Raw genomic sequence first — 26,347 nt, forward strand, 5'->3', positions numbered from 1 at the left:
TTTCCAACAGTATTCTTATGTTTAGTTTATTACTCCTGTTCGGAGTGTTGTTACTGTTAAATATTAGCACTTCTTAGTTCTGCTTGGCTATTCGGCAGACTGGTTTGCTAGAGGGAACTGCAGCTATTAATATTACTACCAGAGTTTGGTCTCAGTCTCCACTTGCTGGTCAAAGTGAGCTATTACCCATCGGTGACCAGTCTGGAGAGTCTAAAAAACAAAATTAGCAGGTAAGAACCTAATTTTTCCTTCATGCTTTTAAGTGCTGGTTGGGTTCTAAGTGGTATTCTACAGTCTTAATGCACAACCTGCATAGTGTACAGCTACAAAGGAGCTTACACATGGGTGGTGCATGGGTGGGTTAAGAACATAAGAACATAAGAAGCGCCATCTCCGGATCAGACCTTCGGTCCATCAAGTCCGGCGATCCGCACACGCGGAGGCCCTGCTAGGTATTCACCTGGCTTATTTTATAGCCAACCATATCTTTATATGCCTATCTCAAGGAGATATGCATCTAGTTTGCTTTTGAAACCTAGGACTGTCGATTCCGCAATAATCTCCCCTGGGAGAGTATTCCAGATGTCAACCACTCTCTGTGTGAAGCAGAACTTCCTGACATTAGTCCTGAACTTGCCCCCCCTTAGCTTCATTTCATGTCCTCTTGTCCGTGTCAAATTGGACATTGTAAATAATCTTCTCTGCTCTATTTTGTCAATTCCTTTCAGTATTTTGAAGGTCTCGATCATATCCCCACGCAGTCTCCTTTTCTCAAGGGAGAACAATCCCAGTGTTTTAAGTCGATCCTCATATTCCAGTTTCTCCATACCCTTCACTAGTTTAGTTGCTCGTCTCTGCACCCTCTCCAGCAGTTTTATATCCTTCTTTAGGTAGGGAGACCAATGTTGGACGCAGTATTCCAAGTGGGGTCTGACCATTGCCCTATAAAGCGGCATTATAACTTTCTCCGATCTACTCGAGATTCCTTTCTTTATCATGCCCAACATTCTATTTGCCTTATTTGCCGCTGCCACGCATTGTGCCGACGGCTTCAGGGTCCTATCTATCAGTACACCCAGATCTCTTTCTTGTTCACTTTTCCCCAGAGTTGCACCTGACATTCTGTACTCGTATTCCTTATTTTTACTGCCTAAATGCATTACCTTGCATTTCTCCACGTTGAACTTCATCTGCCATTTCTCCGCCCATTTTTCTAACCGACACAAATCGCTCTGGAGTTCCTCACTGTCCTCCTGCGATCTGATTGCCCGGCAGAGTTTTGTGTCGTCTGCAAACTTGATGATCTCACTGGATGTTCCGTTTTCCAGGTCATTGATATAAATATTAAAAAGGATCGGCCCAAGTACCGAGCCCTGGGGCACACCACTAGTCACTCTCTCCCAGTCGGAGAACTTCCCATTTATGCCCACTCTCTGCTTTCGGTTTTCCAGCCATTTGCCTATCCATCTTTGTATATCTCCCTCTATGCCATGGCTTTGTAGCTTCCTGAGAAGTCTTTCGTGTGGAACTTTGTCAAATGCTTTCTGGAAGTCCAAGTATATTATGTCCACCGGCTTTCCACTATCAATTTGCTCGTTCACGGTCTCAAAGAATTGGAGTAAATTCGTCAAACACGATTTCCCTTTCCTGAATCCATGTTGACTGGGTTTCATCAAGTCGTGTGTGTCCAAGTGCTGAACTATGCTATCCTTGATCAGTGATTCAATCATCTTGCCGGGGACAGACGTAAGACTCACAGGTCTATAGTTGCCCGGTTCTCCTCTCGATCCTTTTTTGAAAATTGGCGTGACGTTCGCTTTCCTCCAGTCGTCTGGTATCTGACCAGTTCTGATTGACAGGTTTGCAAGTTTTTGCAATAACTCTCCAATTTCAATCTTCAATTCCTTCAAGACTCTCGGGTGAATTTCATCCGGTCCAGGTGATTTGTCACTTTTAAGTTTGTCGATCTGATAGTATATCTGGGCTAAGTCCACTTCAACTGTGGTGAGGCTGTCTTCTATTTCTCCTGCAAACACTTTCTCCGCTTCAGGTATTGTTGAGGTGTCCTCCTTCGTAAAAACGGACGCAAAGAAGGAATTTAGTTTGTCTGCGATTTGTTTATCTTCCTTGATGTACCCTTTTCTTCCCTTGTCGTCCAGGGGTCCCACTGCCTCTTTTGCAGGTTTTTTCCCTTTCACGTATCTAAAGAAGGGCTTGAAGTTTTTGGCCTCCCGGGCTATTTTTTCCTCATAGTCCTGTTTTGCTTCCCTCACCGCCTTGTGACATTTCTTCTGTTCATCTTTATGTTTGTTCCAGGCTTCGGTTGTCTTCGTGCATTTCCATTTTTTGAAAGAGTCCTTCTTTACCTTTATGGCTTCCTTCACCTGTATGGTAAGCCATGCCGGTTCTCTTTTGCCTTTAGTTCTCCGATCTTTGGAAATCCTCGGAATGTAGAGATCTTGTGCTTCTGCAATAGTATTTTTCAATAGGCACCATGCCTGATCTACTGTTTCAAGTTTGTCCACCATCTTCTCGAGTCGTTTTGTTACCATGGCTCTCATGCAATCGTATTTACCCTTTTTAAAGTTTAAGGTGGTGGTTAAGGTTTTGACATGTTTCCCTTTCCCGATGTCAAGTTTAAAGTTGATTACATTGTGATCACTCGTTCCCAGTGGAACCATGACTTCTACTTCTGTTATCGGTCCAGTGAGACCATTTAGGACCAAGTCCAAGGTGGCGTCGCCTCTTGTCGGCTCTTTTACCATTTGCTCCAGGAAGCAATCCCCTAGCACCTCCAGGAACTTGGCCTCCTTGCCGCAGTTGGAGGCTCCTAGTTTCCAGTCTATTCCTGGGAAATTGAAGTCTCCCAATATAACTACATTGCCTGTCTTGCATACTTGTTTGATTTCCTCCATCATTTCTGAGTCAGTGACTTCCGCCTGTCCTGGGGGACGATAGTAAAGGCCAATTTTTATATCTGCGCCATTGCGACCAGGAATTTTGATCCAGAGGGACTCCAGCTTCTCTTTCCTGTCTGTTGTACTCATTCCAACAGAATCTATTTCTTCCTTAACATATAGGGCAATACCTCCACCTTTCTGCCCTTCTCGATCTCTTCTATATAGTTTGTATCCCTGTAGTACTGTGTCCCATTTGTTTTCTTCATTCCACCATGTTTCTGTTATGCCAATGATATCCATGTTCTCATGTCTTGCTATCGTCTCTAGTTCTCCCATTTTGTTTCCTAGACTTCTAGCATTTGTATACATACATCTAAGTTCCCTTCGTGTTACCTTTTTGGACCTTCTACTCTTGGCTGTCCTTACAGTTTCATTTACGGTATCCTTTACTGCTCCTGTGTTATCTCCCATGTTTGCTGTGTGGTCATCCCCTCCTGTGTCTGAGTTGTCCTTTCCTGCTTGTTCTCCTTTGTTGGCTGTGAGGTCGACCTCTCTTGTGTATGAGTAGTGGTCCTTTGTTCCTACGTCGGGGCATCCTGTTGTCCGTGCCATCGACCGGTTGTCGACTGTCGGCTTTCCCCTGTCCTTCAGTTTAAAGCCTTCTCTATTGCTTTCTTCATGTTGCCTGCCAAAACTCTTGCTCCTTCCTTGTTGAGGTGTAGTCCATCCCTTCTGTAGTACTTGCTTTTTCCCCAGAACGCCGTCCAGTTGCGCACGAAGTCGAAGCCTTCGTCTTCGCACCATCGTCTCATCCAGGCGTTGATCACTTGCAATTCCCCTTGTCTCTTTCCATCCGCTCTTGGTACAGGGAGGATTTCAGAGAAGGCCACCTTCACCTCCCTGATCTTCAATTGTCTTCCGAGTGAGCGGAGCTGGCCCTTCATCTCTTCCCTGTCATACTTCCGCCCGCTCACATCATTTGTTCCCACGTGGATAAGCACAGCGGTGTCCACTCCCCGTGCGCCATCTATGATCCTGGAGATCCTGCTGGTCACATCCTTTACTCTTGCTCCAGGCAGACAGGTGACGACTCTGTCCTCTCTTCCTCCTGCGGTGTGGCTGTCCACGTGTCGTATAATGGAGTCGCCTACGATGATCCCCATCTTCTTTATTCGGGAGTTCCTTGGGGGGCGTAGGTCCACGTCCTTGGAGTAGGGCCAGTCATCTTCCTCCAATGATACTCTTGAAATTGTTTCCTGTTCTTTGGGTGGGGGGACATCTTCCTGTGCTCTCACTATTCCTCCTGTTGTGCGGTTGTCTCCTATCTCGTCTTTGTTTTCTTCTGTGTTTGCATGGATGTCTTCTCTCCTCACATGTGTTTCCTGAGTACAGTTTTCCAGCCCTGGGATCTCTACGTGGTGCTGATGGGCTTCCTCTATGAACGTTTCTAGATCCTTGACCTCGTCGTTTGGGCTGTACTCCACTAGAATCTTCCCTTGTGCTCGGATTCTGTCTTCGAGTTCCATCACTGTTCCCTCCAATAGTCTTACCTGACATTTCAAGCTATCCATCTCCATGCATCGATCGCAAATGTATGCCTGGATCCCCGAAGGGAGGTAGTCATACATATTGCAGTCGATGCAGAAGACAGGAAAGCTCATCTTCTGACTTCCTTGGGCTTCCATTTCGTGCTTCACTCGTGGGTTGTCTGAGTGATTTGTTGTGACCTACTGCTGCTCTTTTTCCTACTGATCCTACCTCCCCCTTACCTTCTGACTTCCTGACTGCAAGCTTCCTATTTGAGTGAGTCTGTTTGTGTTACAGTGCCTGTGCCTTTGTGTGCTTGTGTCCCTTGCCTGCTGCTTCCTTGTGTTGCTTGCCTTGTTGTCTCTCTCGTGTGTGCTGTCTCTGCTCTACCTCACCTTGATTGTATGTGCGGGTTGGTTTCTTTTGTGTCTGTCTCTTCCTTACCTTCTGTGGTTGTCGGTTCCTTACCGGTCTGTTCTCCTCTGGTGTTCTTGAGAGTAGCGCTCGTCCCTTGCAAGGCCCTTCGCAAAGGCGCTCTCGCTAAGGCGAGCGCCTTTACCGCACGCCTTCGCCGCGCGCCGAACGGCTGGGCGCCGTTGGCTCCTCCCCTTTTCAAGGGGGAGTCCGGCGCTGCCTGTGACGCTTGGGGGGGGCGGAGCGAACTCTCGCCGCTACCCCGAGCCTACTGTCTTCCTCCTCCTGCTTGCTTCGGTGCCCGGCACCAACGCTGCCTGTCTCCTCTGCTTCCTGCTTCCCTTCTCTCTCTTCGGCACCGCGTGTGCCGCGCTGGCTCCTCCCCTTTTCAAGGGGGAGTCCGGCGCTGCCTGTGACGCTTGGGGGGGGCGGAGCGAACTCTCGCCGCTACCCCGAGCCTACTGTCTTCCTCCTCCTGCTTGCTTCGGTGCCCGGCACCAACGCTGCCTGTCTCCTCTGCTTCCTGCTTCCCTTCTCTCTCTTCGGCACTTAGGGTCTGATTCTATATATAGTGCTCAAAAAAAATTGGTGCCAACTAAATTGGCACTTAGCGCATTATACAAGGTGCTTGTACTTTTTATAGAATTACACTTAGTGCTTCTGTGTGTTGCAGGTCTAAATGCCAGGTCTAAATGCCTGCGCCTAAGTTTGGCACCCATCGGGCATATTCTATAACAATGTTTCTCAGCTCTGGAGTACCCCCTTGCCAGTCAGGTTTTCAAGATATCCACAACGAATATGCATAAATTTGATTTGCATACCCTGCCTCCATTTTATACAGATTTCTTTCATGTATATTCATTGTGGATTTCATGAAAACCTGACTGGCAATGGGATGCTCCAGGACTGAGTTGAGAAAAACTGTTCTATTACAATGCACATAACTTTTAAGAATGCCTATGTCCCTCCCCTGGGCATGCCCCTTTTCAAATTTGTGCACTGCAATTGGCGCATATTTATAGAATCTTGCTTTTTCAAGTTGTGCATGTAACTTTTAATTAGTCCCCATTAGCATAAATAATGAGATATTTGCCAATTATTGGCATCAATTAGACCAATCAATTAAGTTGTGTGCACACATTGTTATGTGCACCAGGGTGCGCACAACCTTGGGCATCATATACAGAATTTGGGGGTTATTTCGTAACCAACATTATTCTGTGCCTAAAGTGCAACATTTATATGCTTACCTTTACATCTGCCTTTTATATGGCATGGTAGTACCTAGATGTTGGCATGCAAATGTAGACTTATGATATGCTCTATAACAGATAAAAACAAAAGGAATTGACCCCAAAATATCCACAAAGAAGAAAATCCAGAGAAAACAACAAAAAAAAAAAAACAAAACTCTGTGGAGTGATGATGTTCCCAAGTCTTCTTCAGAGGTCCCTGGGGGTCCTATAAAGGTGAGTACGTGGGAAACAATTGTGTGGTGAACCGGTAGTGAGACACTGCTTTTTTCCATTGCAAATGCAAGTAGTGTCTCACTACCGGTTCACCACACAATTGTTTCCCACGTATTCACCTTTATAGGACCCCCAGGGACCCCTGAAGAAGACTTTTTGTTGAAACGCGGACCATGTTGGGTCCTGTATCCCTAGCGGACTAGGTCCTTTAAGGCTCTTATGTGGATGATATACTTTTATGTGGATGGAATTATTTTATGTGGATGATTTTTAGTGTACCTTTGGAACTTTGATACTTTCAAATAAAGTCCATTTGGGAACATCGTCACTCCACAGAGTTTTTTTTTTTTTTTTTTTTTTTTTTGCTCTATAACAGATGCCATTATAGAATTCACACTTGGTGCCCTATGTTTTGGTTGCGAAATTTGAGTGACCTTTTATAAAATTGTTCCCTAACTGCATTAGAGTATGCCTTCCTGTCAGATTATTGCTACTTTTTTTTTGTCTCTCTACCTCTCTTTTTCTTGTTTCGTTTTCCCCACAATTGATACTCTCTAGGTTTATCCTGAGCTCAAGGAAGATGAGGCTTGCTTGCCCCCAGGTTCCTTTCTAACTTGCTCATCTGATAGCACCGTTCGTCTCTGGAACCTGGGCAAGAGCACCATCCCTGCATTCCGGAGGAACATTTATAGTCATGTAAGCATTGAAGTAGTCTGGCATAGAGAATGACACGGTGGCTGATACCCGTGGCTAGCCCATTGAAACGGTAAGGGGGGAAAAAGTGCTCATTGCGGGTACAGGGACAAGGCCGTGGAGCGGTGAATGGCCTTGTCCCCGCAGTTAAAGGAGGGAACATGCGCAGTCACCAATCGCGCGCAGCCCCCTCCCTCCTTCCTATCTACCCAAATCTATCTATCTCCCTCTTACCTTCGCGGCGCATTTTGAGTAACTTCTTCACAAATCCGTCGGAGCCTGCAAGCAGTAGCACGCGTGTGTGGGTGGAAGCTTCTCTGAAACAACTTCTGGTTGCATCAGAAGAGAAGTTTCTGCCCATACGCTACTGCTTGCAGGCTCCGACGGCTTTGAAGAAGTTACTCAAAACGCGCCGTGAAGGTAAAGGGGAGGGAGGGAGATACATTTGGGTAGGTAGGTAGGAAGGAGGGAGGGAGGGGGCCGCGCGAGGGGTGCCGAAGGGCGGTGAGGTGAGAGGGAAGGATGGTGGAGGAAAGGAGCAGACACTGAAAGGGGGTGAAGAGGAACAGATGCTGAAAGGAAATGGGGAACAGATAGTGGGGAGAAGACGCTGAAAGGAAATGGGGAAGACAGAGTGGGGAGGAGACGCTGAAGGGAAATGGGGGAGAAGACACTGAAGGGAAATGGGGAACAGAGAGTGGGGAGAAGACGCTGAAGGGTACTGGGGAAGAGAGAGTGGGGAAAAGACACTGAAGGGTACTGGGGAAGAGAGAGTGGGGAGAAGATGCTGAAGGAAACTGGGGAAGAGAGAATGGGGAGAAGACGCTGAAGGGAACTGGGGAAGAGAGAGTGGGGAGAAGACGCTGAAGGGAAATGGGGAAGAAAGAGTGAGGAGAAGATGCTGGAAGGGAAGAAGACAGAGATGCCAGACTATGGGGGAGTGGAGGGAAGAAGATGGGTGCCAGAGCAATTGGGGGGAGGGGGTGAAGGAAGAGGCACATTAACAGAGCAAATGGAAGACGCAGAGAGAAGTCAGACAGTGGATGGAAGGAATTGAATGAGAAGATGAGGGAAGCAGAAACCAGACAACAAAGATAGAAAAAAAATTCTATTTATTTTATTTTATTTAGTTTTTTGCTTTAGTTTCAAGTTTATTAAAAAAAATTTATACCGCTTATTCAAAATTTTAAGCGGTGTACAGCAATAATAAAGTAGTATATTAGTTGTGTTTATAAAAATTTATAAACAAAGCCCTGCCAGCTGAACATCTCTTTCTCTAGTTCAGCAGTCAGAACTTTGATTTATAAGGAAGGAATAAGCTAAATATTGCAGTACTGAGGCTTGTATAGATGCTGCGGGTATAGTAGTCTTGGGGACGGGGACAGTGGTTGTGGGGACGAGGCACAGATAGGGCGGTGACAGGGACGGTGGTTGTGGTGACGGGGACAAATTTTTTCCCCGTGTCATTCTCTATTAATAAATGGAATGGACATTATTCTGCTGATTGGTGACTGTGCGGTATGTAAATATTTATGCAAAAAAAAAAAAAATAACAAGGACCAAAAACGCACACAAAACAAACACCAACAAAGAAAGTGGAGTTGGAACAGTACACATCAACCATGGACAAGTGTGAAAAGAGACTTAAAATTTCAGAAATATATACAGTATATATACTTTATTAAAGGACCTGACACAGTCCATGTTTCAGCCAAAGGCCTGCTTCAGGGGTACATATACAATCTAAAATTAAAACAAACATGAACAATAATTTTAAATAAAAACAAAAAGACAATACAGTGGTACCTTGGTTTATGAGTGCACCGGTTTGCGAGTGTTTTGCAAGACGAGCAAAACATTCGCAAAATCGGCGCCTCGGAAACCGAGCGTGCTTCGATTTGCGAGCGCCCCCCCTGCGAACCGGCACCCTCCCCCCCCGCCGCCATCGGGCACCCCTCCCGCCGCGACCTGAGGTGCCCCCAACCCACCCGAACCCTCTTCTTACTTTTCTGTAGCCTCCGCAGCGGCACCGACACCAGCATGTCCTGTGCGTGGTGCTGGTGCCTGAAGATCTACTTCCTGTGCTGGGCCTTGAGAGTTCACGTTCGAATTGAGAGTTCACGTTTGATGTGAGAGTTCACGTTTGACGTGAACTCTCAGGCCTTGTACAGGAAGCAGATCTTCAGGCACCGGCACCACGCACAGGACATGCTGGTGCCGATGCCGCTGCGGAGGGTACAGAAAAGTAAGAAGAGGGTTCGGATGGGTTGGGGGGACCTCAGGTCGCCGCGGGGGGTGCCGGATCGCGGGGGGTAGGGTGCTGGTTCGTGGGGGGAGCAATGCCAGTTCTCGTGGGGGGGGAGCAGCGCTGCTGGCCTCGGGGGGGGGGGGAAGGTGGAGGGTGGAAACATATCAAAGCAAGTTTCCCCATAGGAAGTAAGGGAAACTTGCTTTGATATACGAGCATTTTGGATTACGAGCATGCTCCTGGAACGGATTATGCTCTTAATCCAAGGTACCACTGTACTAGTAATATTAAAAATAAGTATTTTTTTTAAAAACAAGGATCAATAGATCTAATTAAAATGACACATAAATGTAAAAAAGAACACCTTGTTGTAAATCAGAATGTTGTATTCAAACCATTACATGATAAAAATTAGATAGTGATTACAGAGCAAAAAAGGTGGACAAACGTGCCCATTTTCCAAAGCAACTGAGAGGAAAGGATCATGCAAAACATGGTTCAAATAACATGTTCTATATTGCAAGTGATTTTACAGAAAGAAACCATAGTGAAAGTGAAGCAAAATGCTAAAATGAAACAAAAACACCCCACCACACTTACTGAATGCCGATCAACGTCAAATGCAGAAAAACAAGTTTTCATAGCATCATTTGGTATAGAAATCTGTCAGAGACAGAAAATAAAATCAAACTAATTTAATGAACTCATAAAATGACTATGAGAGAAAACGCATTGTAAGCTATCTCGCCAAGTTGGATGCGGATCGAAAATCAATTCTTATTATGTTGATTGCTGTTGAAATCTTCTAAAGCCAGTAGAAGCCAGGTCAAACAACCATGAAAATGCCTTATAAAGTGCCAATATAAAATCAATAAAACTTTAAAACAGCATACCGCTAAAAGTGTGTTGCTCTAGAAAAACTCCTTAAAGGAAAACTGAGTATGCCCGTTAGCTGCTTAAGTACTGGTATGGCAACAGCGATGTGCTGATGTCAGCGTTTTTCATTCCACAAATGAAAGAGGTCACAAGCAAAAAAAAACAATACTCGAAACATTAAGGGCTCCTTTTACAAAAGTGCGCTAGCGTTTTTAGTGCATGCACCGGATTAGTGCGCGCTAACTGAAAAATTACCGCCTACTTAAAAGGAGGCGGTAGCGGCTAGCGCGCGGGTCAATTTAGTGTGCGCTATTCCGCGCGTTAAGGCCCTAACGCACCTTTGTAAAAGGAGCCCTAAATTTCGATCATGTGCATAAGTTGCTCAAGGACGCCTGCATCAATGTGCTGACATCGTCTCTCGAGCCATAAATTAAAAATAAAAGAAGCAGAAATCAAAACTAATATACAAAAAAATCAATGCTTAGTTAATTTAAAAGATAAAATAGATGACTACAAAGCACAAATAAAAACAATACTCGAAATAATATAAAAAAATGATATAAAACATATAATGTTAAACAGTATTAGAGAAAAGAAAGGGAAATCCATATATTTTGTAATGACATTCATAAAAAGACAGTAAAACCAATTTCTGAGTTTAATCTTTGTGGTTGCATGGAGTCAAAATCATAAATAATTATTTTTTTTTTGTTCTTTAAGTAATTTGGACTCTGTTACCACCCCTCCTGCCAAGTTTAATTACTTTCAAAACAAAAGCTTCACGTCTTTATTCATCTCATGCCAATGATTTACCAAAGATGCTGTTGAACAGGGGCATTTAATCAAACATAAAACTTGAGCTGTATTACAATCAGGATTATGTTTTAAAAAATAATTTTTGTCTGTCTGAGGATGCAGAATATTTTCAATTATTATGGCATGACAGTAAATGCTACAATTGCCATATTTTTAATGTCCCTTATAAACTCGTCTTGGTGCTGGCTGTGGTTCATAAGGTAGGAAGGAGGATACAAGTTTTTCTTTTAAATGTTTCTCTTGAATAGGCCACAAGAAGTTGTTTGATTTTGAAGCATGGATGTCCTTCAATATGCGTCAATTTCTTCTTATGATTTTTTGAATGTCAGCGGCTTGATGGGAATATTTTAATGTACAAACTATATCAAGATAGAGGTTATATATTTAAAGCAGTTGATGTCATTTCATGTATTGATTCTTAAACTGGTTTTGTCTTCATTGAATATAAGAAATTTTCTCCAATGTTATCTTTACCATATATGCTCGACTATAAACCGATCCAAATATAAACAGAGGTAACCTTTTTTTTAATCCCAGGACAAGCATGCAGCATATTCTCACATGTGGGTGACATCATCCACAGAGCCCCAGTTTGAGAGCTGTACAAGTGCACCGGCACTTTAAGAACTTTAGAAAGTTTGCAACTGACCACACCACACATGTGTGAGTGCCTTCCCACCCTAAGTAGGTGCGCGGCTCCTCAGTTCTAAGTTTTCCGCGGAACTAAGAAGTCGTGTTTTCAAACGTTCCTTCATTTTTTGCCTTTTGCTTTCCCGCTCATACGTATTTTATTTTAATTATCTACTTTCTCTCATTTTCTATTTGTTTGAAACCCCCTCCCCCCCCCCCCCGAAAACAAGGTTTTTTTTTTCTTTTCTTTGCCTCACATTTCCCTTGCAGGCGTTCGGTCAGTGGGGCCTCTTTCCTAGCCTCAACCTTGGATTTAATTTTGGCTGAGATGGCCTCCCTGTCAATGTCCTGCCCGTTCTCGGGGTTTTTGGATAAGTGCGACAGGTGCTATGGGCACATTTTCAATCGGTCATCGATATCGAAGATGTCTACATTGGCATTATTATTGGAGGAGTTCAATGGTGTTATGGATCATTATAGCATCAAATCCATTCATGTTGACCTTGCAGCGACCATTATTGCAGCTCACCTAACTTTCATCGAGGGTTGCAGCTTACCCAAGTCGCCTTCTTCGAGGCGAGCCATGACACTAATGGTAAGCCTAAGGTACTGATGTCTTTCTTCCATGAGCCACCAGTTTTTACAACCGATGTTGCAGGTCATTCTGGCATCGTGACCATTCCTCTAGTGTAGTGTGTCACAAATCTTTTAAGCTACTGGCACACTAATCTTGGGGCTGCATCTGGAGGGCACCCAGAAATGTGCAGATGCGATGATATCAAATGCATGCACGGATGTCCTCCAGCTGCAGCCCTGAATCTCTTATCAACACTGGTGGGAGGTGCTGCAGAAGGAGAGGTGCCGGCTGACTGACTACAGGATGTGTATCTCACTGCAAGAGGCACATCCTGTAAGCACTCAGCCGGCGCCTCTCCTCCTCGCCGGCACCTTAGGACACACCTGGAATCCTCCGCGGCATACAGTTTGCGATACACTGCTCTAGTGGCTCTTGCCTTCTCTATTAAGGGTTGCATCGTCACTCTCTCCAGAATGGGCTGTGGGCATCAAGGGTACTGGCAAAATAGCCATGGGTACCAGCGGTTTTTTTCTTTTCAAGAACAGTTTGAGGTTTTTTTCCTGTCATCAACTATGGTACTGGGCTGGCCTGAACATAACAGCTATCTGGTACCATCGATGCCTCATTGATGCACCATCACCTGGTGCCAGTCATGCATTGCACCTGTTCCAGTTCTTTGAAGCGTCTTTCTTCTACATGTCCTGAGAAGGGCAAGAACCCTGCAGAAGTTTCACCTTCTCATCGGGCTAACATCATTCCAAGGGGCGTTCTTCATCAGTCTTTAGTGTCTCTACAATTTGATTTGATTCCAATGTGGACACTTCTCATTCGATTACAGAGGCTTCTGGTTCTCTTGAGACACAATATCCTCGGAAGACTCCTCTTTGAGAGACATTTTCTATAGACATTTTTTACTTTTTGGCTATATGGATATGGACTCTCCTGTTAACCTTACAGTTTTATTCCTGCTGTTTTTTCTGATGAGTCTTTAGCTTCAGCTCTGCCTTCTCTACAGCTTCAGACTTCACCTAACTAGTCTCCTACAAGAACTTTTTCATGGGAGATTTCTTTTTTTTCTCCTGGTCAGTGCTGAAGGGGGAGAGGAGCATACTATGAACCAATTTGACCACTGCCTCTTTTGGTATCTACTAAGGACGAATAAAGTCATCAGTTGCCCCGCCCCACCCCTTTTTTCTTTTTCCTACAGTTTGACTCTGTTCATTACTGCTATCATGTTGTAAAAGCAGCAATAACCACTGGCCTTTACCAAAATTTCATATTGGCAATTGGAGTAGTGTCTTCCCTGTTATCTATTTTCTGCTGTGAAGTCTCTTGTCTGGACATTGCTGCTGCTTATACTACAGTGGGGAATCTAACTTGGATGTAAAGTCTGTAGACTTGGATTCCTCTACCTATTTTTACCGAACTACCTTACTTAGTAAATGTCTGACCACTGCTTCTCAAAGGTCTATGCTGGAGAATCTAACATGGGTGTAGAGTCTGTAAGTTAGATTCCCCCATATCTTTTTCACTACAGCTTTTCAGCACACAGCTGACATAGTCCATTCTTTGGTCTGCTTACAGTGTTTTTGATTTGTAACGTCCAGAGCCTCTTCAATGTCTGTAGCTATGAGATGACTAACAAAAAAACCCCTCAATCCATTGATCCCATGATTGGTGTTTCTGGTGCCTTGGTCTGGCAGTATTGAGTCCTGAGAGTGCATGTTTCCTTCAACAGGACAACATCTTCGTCGCACCTTTATCATTCATCACTCATTGTGTCAACTTCAGGATTCCACCATAGGGTATTGAGCCTGTAAGGTGGCTCTTTTTCCTTTTTCTTTGCTACCAGTCACTATGGTAGGAACTAACAGGGGTGTAGAGCCTGTAAGTTAGCTTTCCCAACACTTCAGACCCTTCCTCTTTGTTTTCTGCAAAGCAGGATGAACTGGGTGTTTTCTTCACATGTGCCTTCCACTGTACCATCAATGTTAGCACTTTTCAGACCTTGGTACCTGGAGAGATGGTAGAGGCGCTGATAAAGGACCGCATCATTGATCACCTTGACGGACACGATCTGATGAGGACCAGCCAGCACAGTTTCAGCAAAGGCAGATCTTGTCTGACGAACTTGCTGCACTTCTTCGAGGGAGTAAACAGGCGGATAGACAAGGGCGACCTGGTCGACATTGTATATCTGGATTTTCAGAAGGCATTCGACAAGGTTCCGCATGAATGACTACTTCGGAAAATTGCGAGTTGTGGAATCGAGGGTGAAATTCTCATGTGGATTAAAAACTGGCTGGAGCATAGGAAACAAAGAGTGGGGGTAAATGGACAATACTCGGACTGGAAGAGTGTCACCAGTGGGGTGCCGCAGAGCTCGGTGTTTGGACCTGTGCTCTTCAACATCTTTATAAACGATCTGGACATTGGTACGACGAGTGAGGTGATTGAAGTTATTCAGAGTAGTGAAGACACAGGGGGATTGTGAAGATCTGCAACGTGACATAATCAAGCTTGAGAAATGGGCATTGACATGGCAAATGAGGTTCAATGTAGATAAGTATAAAGTGATGCATGTTGGTAACAAAAATCTCATGCATAAATACAAGATGTCTGGGGACCTCCCAGGAAAGAGACTTGGGAGATCTGATCGACAAGTCAGTGAAGCCGTCTGCACAATGCGCCACAGCGGCGAAAAGGGCGAACAGAATGCTAGGAATTATAAAGAAGGGGATCATGAACAGATTGGAGAAGGTTATCATGCCGCTGTACTGGGCCAATGTGCGCCCTCACCTGGAGTACTGCGTCCAGCACTGGTCGTCGTACATGAAGAAGGACATGGTACTACTCTAAAGAGTCCAGAGAAAAGCGATTAAAATGGTTAAAGGGCTGGACGAGTTGCCATACAAAGACAGATTGGAGAAACTAGGCCTCTTCTCCCTTGAAAAGAGGAGACTGAGAGGGGACTTGATCGAAATGTTCAAAATACTGAAGAGAATAGACTTAGTAGATAAAGACAGACTGTTCATCCTCTCCAAGGAATGGAGAACGAGAGGGCACTCTCTAAAGTTGAAAGGGGATAGATTCCGTACAAACGTAAGGAAATTCTTCTTCACCCAGAGAGTGGTGGAAAACTGGAACGCTCTTCCGGAGTCTGTTATAGGGGAAAACACCCTCCAGGGTTTCAAGACAAAGTTGGACAAGTTCCTGCTAAACTGGAATGTCTGCAGGTGAGGCAGGACTCATTTATAGCACTGTCTTTGACCTGAGGGCCGCCACGTGAGTGAACTTCTGGGCAGGATGGACCACTGGTCTGACCCAGCAGCGGCAATTCTTATGTTCTTATGTTTTCAACAGGCACCCATTGCCCTCGTATTATTTTTTCTCCTACACCTCCTGTTTTTCACTTGCCAGAGGTTTGGGAGTGGCTGTAGAGGAGGAGGAGGTCACTACATCCTTTTTAGGATGGTTTTCCCTATTCTTTAATTGGATATCAGGGGGTCCATTTTCCCTTTTTTAATCCGATTTTTCACCTGCTTATGCTCTCTCGATCTCATAAAGTTTTCTATTTGACTTTTGGTGCACCTGCATAAAGAACATTCCTCAGTTTCTATTTGCGCAGTATCATCACCATTAAACACTTCTATTGCTCAGCCTTGCTTCCCTTTTCAGGGTATCAAGGGACCGATTATCATACCTATCTAACTGATTGGATACTTAATGCTGACTCCTTGCAGGGGGGTGAGCACTAAAGATTCAGAAAAAAAATTTTCTCTCACAGTTGGATTGGCTCATCAAGAATCCTTTGTCTCAAGGTGTGCTCTTAGCAATACATCAGACCACATTGTCCCTTCAGAATTTGGGGTTCGAGATCAACTTCCCCAAATCACAACTTCAACCATCTCGGAAGCTCCAGTTTATAGAAGCGACACAATATAACTGAGGGCGTGTCTGCCTCAAGAGCTTCAGGACACCCTTATCCAACTTTGTCATCAGGTGGTTCAGCTTCAATCGCTCTTAGCAAAGCGTATGATGGTTCTTTTGGGGTACATGGCATCTACAGTCCACGTGACTCCTTTTGCCAGGCTTCACCTACGGATTCCTCAATGGTCTCTGGCTACTCAGTGGTCACAGGCTCTCGACCCACTGTCACAACATATTACAGTTACTTCTCTTCGTCAATCCAGTGGTGGATGCTCTCTTCCACTCCAGAGGATTGTTATTCCACACCCCTCCTCATCAGAATGTTCTCACCATGGATCCATCAACTTATGCTTGGGAAGTTCATCTGAATGGCCTACGCACTCGAGGCCTCTGGTCTGCCAGAGATCGACACTATCATATAAATCGGTTGGAACTCAGAGCAATTTTCAATGCTCTCAAGGCTTTTCAGCTTCTTCTACCATGTCCGTATGGACAATCAGGTGGCAATGTCCTATATGAACAAGCAAGGAGGAACGGGATCTCTCCTCCTTTGTCAAGAGGCTCAAAGGGTTTGGAATTCGGCAATTCCTCACTACCTCTTCATCAAATATGTTTATATTCAGGGGGAACAGAATTCTTTAGTGGACAAACTAAACTGTATTATCCCAGGACAAGCAGGCAGGTATTCTCACTAGTGGGTGATGTCATCCGACAGAGCCCCGATACAGACGTCTCACAAGCATGTCTTGCTTGAAGAAACTTAGAAGTTTCGAGATGCCTGCACCGCGCATGCGCCAGTGCCTTCCCGCCCGACGGTCCGGGCGTGTCTCCTCAGTTCTTTTCTTTCCGCGGAGCTGAGAAGTTTTACTTCAATTCTGCGCTGATTGAATTCCCGTTTTTGCCTTCTAATTTCCGCGATTTTGGGTTTCTTTTACTCTTTATCGTGTATTTTCTTTCTTTATTCTCTTAAAAAAAAAATAAAAAATTTTTCTTCCGGCGAGTCGGCCGGGTCGGCCACGTGGCTCAGGCCCAGCTCCTTCGATCTTGCGGTGGAGCTTTTTCGGCCTATGTCCCGGCCAATCACCGGTTTAAAAAAGTGTAGCAAGTGCCAGCGCGCGATTTCGTTGACGGACCCGCATCAACGCTGCCTGCAGTGTCTTGGTCCAGAACATTTCCCGAAATCGTGCCGGCCTTGTTCCACTCTTACAGCGCGGGCGTTTAAGCGGCGCTGTCTGTTGTGGGAGTCGATGTTTAAGATGAAAGCTGCTAAAGAACCTTCGGCTTCGACGTCATCGGCCGCTTCGCCTGTCCATGCGAAGCCAGCTGCTACTCCCGCTACTCCAGGCCTTCTGAAGCCGGCTTCGTTTACTCCGGTTTCGGCCCCGAGTTCGGCGCCGGTGCCTGTCCCCGTCTCCTCGACTCAGGTACTGCCCTCCACTATTCCACCTGTGGTCATTAAGGTGCCAAAAGCTTCCAAGCAGAAGCACTCGACCACGAAGGAGCGCGAAGACCGTGCTGGGGGACCCCCTTTCGGTGCGGAACCCCCCATATCGGCTTCGCTTCGGTCCCTGCTTGAAGCTCAGTTTGTCGAGCTCAAGCAAACTATGGGACCCAGGTTAATCGCCTCCATCCAGGGTGACCTCCCGGTCCTGGTCCCAGGGGGCGGACCGCCCCCTCCTCCTCCTCCTCGTCGATCGATCTCGTTGCTTGACGAGGAGGAGCGGCGAAGGGCGGCCGGTCCCTCTAGGCGGGCTTCCATTAGCGACATGCCTCCTTTAGAGCCCATTACGCCTCCGCGCCAACAAAGCGCTGTTCCTCCGATTGGTAATCGAAGTCCTGGACATAGTAAATCTCAGGAAGAGTTCTTCCGCACTCCATACCAGGCCTGGGCTGCATCACGTGAGGCGGCCTCCGGCCCGCCCCTTTGCTCTACTGCTTCCAGTCCTATTCATTCCCTGGAAGCTTCAGGGGACCATGCGAAGTATCGCCATTCTCGCTCTCCCTCCAGGCACCGGGAGGGGCATCGATCCAGGCACTCCTCGCGCCATTCTGAGGTTTCGCCACAGAAGAAGCTGCCACGTATGGGATACTCTTCCTCTGATTTGTCGCCCCCGGAGGGGCCGGAGTACGAGGAACCATCTACCTCTTATTCTCCTTGTCACTCTCAAGTCTCTATGGATCCTGAGGCTTCCACTTCATCCAGTCCGTCTCGAAGGCCGGTACTGGCAGATCAGTTGTCTTTTTCTTCCTTTCTCCGTCAAATGGCAGATGACTTGGATGTTACTTTGGACACTGGGTCTCGGTATTAGAAGGAGTATCTCGACACCATGCACTTGCCTCATCCTCCTGCTGAGTCTCTTCGGCTTCCGCTTCATAAATTGCTGGATCAGACATTTATGAGATGTTTTGAGACGCCGTACTCAATTCTTGCGGTCCCGAGCAAATTGGATGCAAGATATCGCATTGTCCATCACAAGGGGTTTGAGGGGGCTCAACTCTCCCATCAATCCCTGCTGGTCGAATCCTCCCTGAAGCGTTCTCATCCATCCCAAGTCTATGCCTCTGTGCCACCGGGACGAGAGGGCAGAACAATGGATAAGTTCGGTAGAAGAATATACCAGAACTCGATGATGGCTTCGCGAGTTCTCAATTATAATTTCTTCTTTTCTTCATATTTGGAGTTCTTGCCGGTGCTGCGAAAGTTTACTCCCTTCATCGATTCTCAGGCTCGATTCGAGTTCGAGGAGGTGGTAGCCTCACTCTCCCAGCTGCGTCTTCAACTGATGCAATCCTCGTACGATGCCTTTGAACTCTCGGCACGTGCTGCCGCCTGCTCCGTGACCATGCGTCGTTTGGCATGGCTTCGAACGATTGACATGGATCCGAACCTCAAGGACAGGCTTGCCAATGTGCCTTGTGCGGGTGCGGATCTGTTCGACGAGTCAATCGAGACTGTTACCAAAAAACTTTCAGACCGTGAGAAGTCTTTCCAATCTATCCTTCGGCCTAAGCCAAAGCCTCAACAGTCTCGACCTTCTAGACCGCCCTTGATCTATCAGCGGCGCTACACTCCGTGGCAGACTCCTGCTGCGAGGCAACCGGCGAAGAGACAGCCTCCCCAAAAGGCTCAGCAGAAACCCCAGACGCTGGCTGCACCGAAGGCTACTCAGCCGTTTTGACTCTATTCCAGGGAGCATAACCGACCTCGTTCTGCATCCTCCTGTTTTTCCCATCGGGGGTCGCCTCTACCATTTTTATCATCGATGGGAGGCTATTACCACCGACCTCTGGGTCCTTTCCATCGTAAGAGAAGGATACTCTCTTCAATTCCATCGGGTCCCTCCGGACCACTCTCCAAGAGAGTATCCTTCCAACTTGACGCAGACCGCCCTTCTTCTTCAGGAAGCTCAGGCTTTGCTCCGGCTTCGAGCCGTCGAGCCGGTCCCGGTGGACCAGCACAACCGGGGTTTCTACTCCCGGTACTTTCTCGTCCCGAAGAAGACGGGCGACCTCCGTCCCATTCTAGACCTTCAGGTCCTCAACAAGTTCTTGGTCAAGGAGCGGTTTCGCATGCTGACCCTTGCTTCCCCCCTCCTCGAGCAGAACGACTGGTTATGCTCTCTGGATCTCAAGGAGGCTTACACGCACATTCCCATTCATCCGGCCTCCCGCAAGTTCCTCAGATTTCGGGTGGGACATCTACATCTGCAGTATCGAGTGCTTCCATTCAGCCTGTCCTCGTCTCCCAGAGTCTTCACGAAGTGACTGGTGGTGGTGGCCGCTGCACTTCGGAACAGGGGTCTTCAGGTGTTTCCCTACCTCGACGACTGGCTCATCAAGGCCCCGTCTGCCCCAGAGGTCATTTTGGCGACCTCGGCCACGATTTGCTTCCTGCAGAATTTGGGCTTCGAGATCAACTTCCCCAAATCTCATCTTCAGCCTTCCCAGTCTTTCCCCTTCATCGGGGCGGTCCTGGACACCATTCAGCTTCGAGCATTTCTTCCGCCTCAGCGCCTGGATGCTCTTCTTCATCTCTGCCAGTCTGTGTCTTCTCGCCAGACCGTCTCAGCGAGACACATGATGGTCCTCCTGGGCCACATGGCCTCTACATTTCATGTGACGCCCTTTGCCAGACTCCATCTCAGGATTCCTCAGTGGACCCTGGCTTCTCAATGGACTCAGGTGTCCGACCCGTTGTCTCGACACATCGTAGTCACTCCTGCTCTTCGGCAGTCTCTACTTTGGTGGATGACCTCTTCGAATCTATCCAGAGGTTTGCTGTTTCACACTCCGCCCCACCAGAAGGTTCTCACAACCGATTCCTCGACCTATGCCTGGGGGGCTCATCTGGATGGGCTTCGCACTCAGGGATTCTGGACCAATGCGGACCGACTCCATCAGATCAATCTTCTAGAGCTCAGGGCCATCTTCTATGCTCTTCAAGCTTTTCAACATCTACTTCACGACATGGTGGTCCTCATTCGCACAGACAACCAGGTCTCCATGTACTATGTAAACAAGCAAGGGGGCACAGGCTCGTCCTCCCTATGCCAGGAAGCTCTCAGAGCCTGGGATTGGGCGGTTCGCCACAACGCCTTCCTCAGAGCTGTCTACATTCAGGGGAAGGACAACGTCTTGGCGGACAACTTAAGTCGTCTCCTCCAGCCGCACGAATGGACCCTCCATTCCAACCCCCTTCATCAGATCTTTGCACTATGGGGGACGCCTCAGATAGACCTCTTTGCGGCCCCCCACAACTTCAAACTGCCTCAGTTTTGCTCCAGGATCTACACCCCTCTTCGCCTCGAGGCAGATGCCTTTCTGCTGGATTGGGGGAATCGCTTTCTCTATGTGTTTCCTCCATTTCCGCTAATTCAAAAGACTCTGGTCAAGATGAGATCCGACCAGGCCACCATGATTCTGATAGCTCCTCAGTGGCCCAGGCAACCTTGGTTCTCCCTTCTACTTCAACTCAGCAGCAGGGAGCCGGTCCTTCTTCCAGTGTTTCCTTCACTGCTTACTCAAAATCAAGGATCACTACTTCATCCCAACCTGCAGTCTCTTCACCTGACAGCTTGGTTCCTCTCAACGTAACTCCTCACCAGTTTTCCCAGGCGGTGAGGGATGTCTTGGAGGCTTCCAGGAAGCCTGCTATTCGTCAATGCTACTCCCAGAAATGGACTAGATTTTCTTCCTGGTGTGTTTCCAATTCCAAGGAGCCTCAGCGAGCCTTCCTATCCTCTATATTGGACTATCTTCTACACCTGTCTCAGTCTGGTCTCAAGTCTACATCTATACGAGTCCACCTGAGTGCTATTGCGGCTTTCCATCAGCCTCTACAAGGGAAACCTCTCTCCTCTCATCCTGTGGTTTCCAGGTTTATGAAAGGACTTTTTCATGTCAATCCTCCTCTCAAACCGCCTCCAGTGGTTTTGGATCTCAATGTTGTCCTTTCTCAGCTTATGAAACCTCCTTTTGAGCCTCTGAGAAAGGCTCCACTAAAGTTTCTCACTTGGAAAGTGGTTTTTCTGGTGGCCCTCACATCTGCTCGCAGGGTCAGTGAGCTTCAGGCCTTGGTGGCGGACCCACCTTTCACTGTATTCCATCATGACAAGGTGGTTCTCCGCACTCATCCGAAATTCCTGCCTAAAGTGGTTTCTGAATTTCATCTCAACCAATCTATTGTACTTCCAGTGTTTTTTCCAAAGCCTCATTCTCATCCTGGAGAATCAGCTCTTCATACTCTGGACTGTAAACGTGCTTTGGCTTTCTACCTGGATCGCACCAAACCACACAGAACTGCTCCTCAACTTTTCGTCTCCTTTGATCCAAACAAGTTGGGACGACCTGTATCGAAGCGCACCATCTCCAACTGGATGGCGGCTTGTATCTCTTTCTGCTATGCCCAGGCTGGATTACCCCTTCCCTGTAAGGTCACAGCCCATAAGGTCAGAGCAATGGCAGCCTCCGTAGCCTTCCTCAGATCGATACCGATTGAGGAGATTTGTAAGGCTGCCACTTGGTCCTCGGTTCATACATTCACCTCTCATTATTGTCTGGATACTTTCTCCAGAAGGGATGGACAGTTTGGCCAAACAGTGTTACAAAATTTGTTCTCCTAAGTTGCCATCTCTCCCACCATCCCATTGAGGTTAGCTTGGAGGTCACCCACTAGTGAGAATACCTGCCTGCTTGTCCTGGGATAAAGCAATGTTACTTACCGTAACAGTTGTTATCCAGGGACAGCAGGCAGCTATTCTCACGTCCCACCCACCTCCCCTGGGTTGGCTTCTCGGCTAGCTACCTGAACTGAGGAGACACGCCCGGACCGTCGGGCGGGAAGGCACTTGCGCATGCGCGGTGCGGACATCTCGAAACTTCTAAGTTTCTTCAAGCAAGACATGCTTGTGAGACGTCCGTATTGGGGCTCTGTCGGATGACATCACCCACTAGTGAGAATAGCTGCCTGCTGTCCCTGGATAACAACTGTTACAGTAAGTAACATTGCTTTCTTCATCCTCACGAATGGACCCTGAACTCAGCAGCTCTCCAACCCATCTTCTCTCAATGGGGCATCTCTCCACAACCACAAGCTGCCTGAGGCTATATTCTCCTCATCGCCTAAAAGCAGACACTTTTCTCCTGGAATGGACGCACAAGTTCCTCTATTCATTTCCACCTATTCCTCTTGTTCTCAAAACGCTTGTCAAGCTCAAACAGGAGTCTGCCACCATGATTCTGATAGCTCCTCGGTGGCCCAGACAACCGTGGTTTTCTCTTTTACTTCAACTCAGTATCAAGGAGCCAATACCTCTTCCAATTTTTCATTTCTTCTCACGCAGAGTCATGGTTCTCTTCTGAACCTCAACCTTCAGTTAGGACATCCTGTTTCCAAGAGAACAATCTCCAGTTGGTTGGCTTCTTGCATCTCATTCTGCTATGTCAGGATGGACTGCACCTCGAAGGTCGTGTCACAGCCCACAAAGTTAGAGCCATGGTGGCTTCTGTAGCTTTTCTTATATCTACTCCTATTGAGGAAATCTGCAAGGCTGCCACTTGGTCCTTGGTTCATACATTCACCTCTCATTATTGTCTGGATTCTTTTTCTAGATGGGATGGCCACTTTGGTCAGGCAGTATTACAAAATTTATTCTCCTGAATTGTGAATACTCCCACCATCCCATTCTGGTTAGCTTGGAGGTCACCCATATGTTGAGAATATCCTGTTGTCTTGTCCTGGGATAAAGCCCTGTTACTTACCGTAACAGGTGTTATCCAGGGACAGCAGGAAGATATTCTCACAACACACCCACCTTCCCTGGTTGGCTTCTTAGCTAGCTATCTGAACTGAGGAGACGCGTGCCCTACGTCAGGCGGGAAGGACCTGTTGGCCAAAGGATTGCTTCAAGGGTACATATACAAACTAAAATTAAAACAAACATATGAACAATAATTATAAATACAAAAAGACAATACTAGCAATATTAAAGTAAGTATTTTTTTAAAAAACAAGGAATCAGAATGTATACAAACTATTACATGATAGAAATTAGATAGTGACTACAGATGTAAAAAGGTGGACAAATGTGTCCATTTTCCAAAGCAACCAAGACTTTGAGGAAAGGATCATACAGAGCATGGCTCAAAGAACTTGTTCTATATTGGCAGTGATTTTACAGAAAGAAACCGTAGTGAATTCAAAACATAAGAACATAAGAAATGCCTGCACCGGATCAGACCTGGGGTCCATCCAGTCCGATGATCTGCACACGCGGAGGCTCAGCCAGGCGTACCCTGGTGCATACATTAGTCACTCGTATCCCTCAATGTGTCCTACAAGAAGATGTGCGTCCAATTTTCCCTTAAATCCTAGAATGGTAGTTTCCTCCACCATCTCTTTCAGGAGAGAGTTCCAGGCGTTCACCACTTGCTGTGTGAAGCAGAACTTTCTGACATTTGTCCTGGCTGTGTCCCCTCTCAGCTTCAGGCCATGACCTCTGGTCCGAGTCTGGGTCACATTCGCCAATGTGAATAAAGCTATTTCTTGCTCTCCATCCTTTCCCCCTGCTGGTGAGTGAGCTTGCTCCATTTTGTCGATTCCTTTTAGCAATTTAAAAGTCTCTATCAGATCCCCTCTCAGTCTTCTCTTCTCAAGGGTGAATAATCCCAGTTTTCTGAGGCGATCCTTGTAGCTCAAGTTCTCCATACCTTTTACTAGCTTCGTCGCTTGCCTCTGCACCTTCTCCAGCAGTGTTATATCCTTCTTCAGGTATGGAGACCAGTGTTGGACACAGTATTACAAGTGTGGTCTGACCATTGCTCTATAAAGCGGCATTATGACCTCCCTTGATCTACTTGTGATTCCCTTCTTTATCATGCCTAACATCCTGTTAGCTTTCTTTGCTGCCGCTGTGCATTGAGCCGACGGCTTCAGGGTCTTGTCTATCAGTACCCCTAGGTCTTTTTGTTGTTCGCTCTTCCTCAATGTTATACCTAACAGTTTATACTCATGCTCCTTGTTTTTTCTGCCCAGGTGCATCACTTTGCATTTTTCCACATTAAAACTCATCTGCCAATTTTCTGCCCATCTCTCAAGTTGCTTCAAATCTCTCTGAAGTTCATCGCTGTCTTTTTGTGACCTGATTGTCCGGCATAGCTTTGTGTCATCTGCAAACTTGACAATAACACTGGTCGTTTCTTCTTCCAGGTCATTTACGAAAATATTGAGTAAGATAGGCGCAAGAACCGACCCCTGAGGCACACCGCTAGTTATTTTCTTCCAGTCTGAGTACTTCCCATTTATGCCCACTCTCTGTCTTCTGTTTTCCAGCCATTTTCCTATCCATCTTAGTATACCCCCTTCTATTCCATGACTTTGTAGTTTTTTTGAGAAGTCTCGCATGAGGTACTTTGTCGAACGCTTTCTGGAAGTCCAAGTATATTACGTCTACCGGTTCTCCACTATCGACTTGTTTGTTCACTCCCTCGAAAAACTGAAGTAAGTTGGTCAAGCACGACTTTCCTTTCCTGAAGCCATGCTGACTACCTTTCAGCAGGTCATGGTTATCTAGATGCTGTACTATGCTGTCTTTAATCAAAGCCTCAACCATTTTCCCAGGGACCGATGGGAGACTCACAGGTCTATAGTTTCCCGGTTCTCCCCTTGATCCTTTTTTGAAGATTGGGATGACGTTCGCTATCTTCCAGTCTTCTGGTATCTTTGTTAGCAAGGGATTGCAGTAGTTCTCCGATTTCCACCTTTAGTTCCTTTAATACTCTCGGGTGAATTCCATCTGGGCCAGGGGATTTGTCACTTTTTAGTTTGTCAATCTGATAGTATATCTGGTCCAGATCCACCTTCACTGTGGTGAGGCTCTCCTCTATTTCTCCCTTGAAAACTTTCACTGTTTCGGGTATTGAAGTGGTGTCTTCCTTGATAAAGACAGAAGCAAAGAAGGAATTTAATCTGTCTGCAATCTGTTTGTCTTCTTTGATGTATCCTTTTCTTCCTTGGTCGTCGAGAGGGCCCATTGTCTCCTTTGCAGGTTTCTTCCCTTTAACATATCTAAAAAAGGGTTTGAAGTTTTTGGCCTCTTGGGCTATCTTTTCCTCATAGGCCCTTTTGGCTTCTCTCACCGCCTTGTGGCACTTCTTCTGGTCGTCTTTGTGACTGTTCCAAGCCTCGGTTGTATTCGCGCGTTTCCATTTTTTAAATGAGTCTTTCTTTTCCCTAACTGCATCCTTCACCTCTTTGGTTAGCCAAGCTGGTTCTCTTTTGGCTTTAGTTTTCCTTCCTTTGGTTATCTGCGGAATGTATAGATTCTATGCTTCGGTGATAGTATTTTTTAGTGGGGACCATGCTTGCTCTACCGTTTAGATTTCAGCTATCCTTTTTTTGATCCGTTTTCTTACCATGGCTCTCATGTTGTCGTATCTTCCTTTTTTAAAGTTAAAGGTTGTGGTTAGGGTCTTGGTTCGCTTTCCCTTTCCGATGTCGAGTTTAAAGTAGATCATACTATGATCGCTCGTCCCCAGCGGGACCGTGACTTCTACTTCTTTTGTTTGCCCAGTTATGCCATTTAGGACCAAGTCCAAAGTGGCGTTTCCTCTTGTCGGTTCTCCTACCATTTGTTCTAGGAAGCAGTCACCCATCATTTCCAGGAACTTTATTTCTTTGCCGCAGCTTGAGTTTACTAGGTTCCAGTCTATTCCTGGGAAATTGAAGTCTCCCATGATCGTTACATTGCCCGTCCTACATTCATGTCTT

General features: G+C 46.5%; 1 protein-coding gene across 7 annotated transcripts in view; it reads left to right on the forward strand.

Annotated features, from left to right (window-relative positions):
• Nucleotides 1-26,347, forward strand: part of LOC117365282 (WD repeat-containing protein 62-like) — a 442,332-nt gene that overhangs the window by 125,248 nt on the left and 290,737 nt on the right. For all 7 annotated transcript variants that reach the window (XM_033955506.1, XM_033955511.1, XM_033955512.1 and 4 more), the window contains one exon: nucleotides 6,869-7,006. In XM_033955506.1, the coding sequence (XP_033811397.1) occupies nucleotides 6,869-7,006 (138 nt within the window). The remainder of the gene's footprint in view (nucleotides 1-6,868; nucleotides 7,007-26,347) is intronic.

The sequence above is a fragment of the Geotrypetes seraphini genome, chromosome 8 (assembly GCF_902459505.1).
Source record: "Geotrypetes seraphini chromosome 8, aGeoSer1.1, whole genome shotgun sequence".
Taxonomy (NCBI): domain Eukaryota; kingdom Metazoa; phylum Chordata; class Amphibia; order Gymnophiona; family Dermophiidae; genus Geotrypetes; species Geotrypetes seraphini.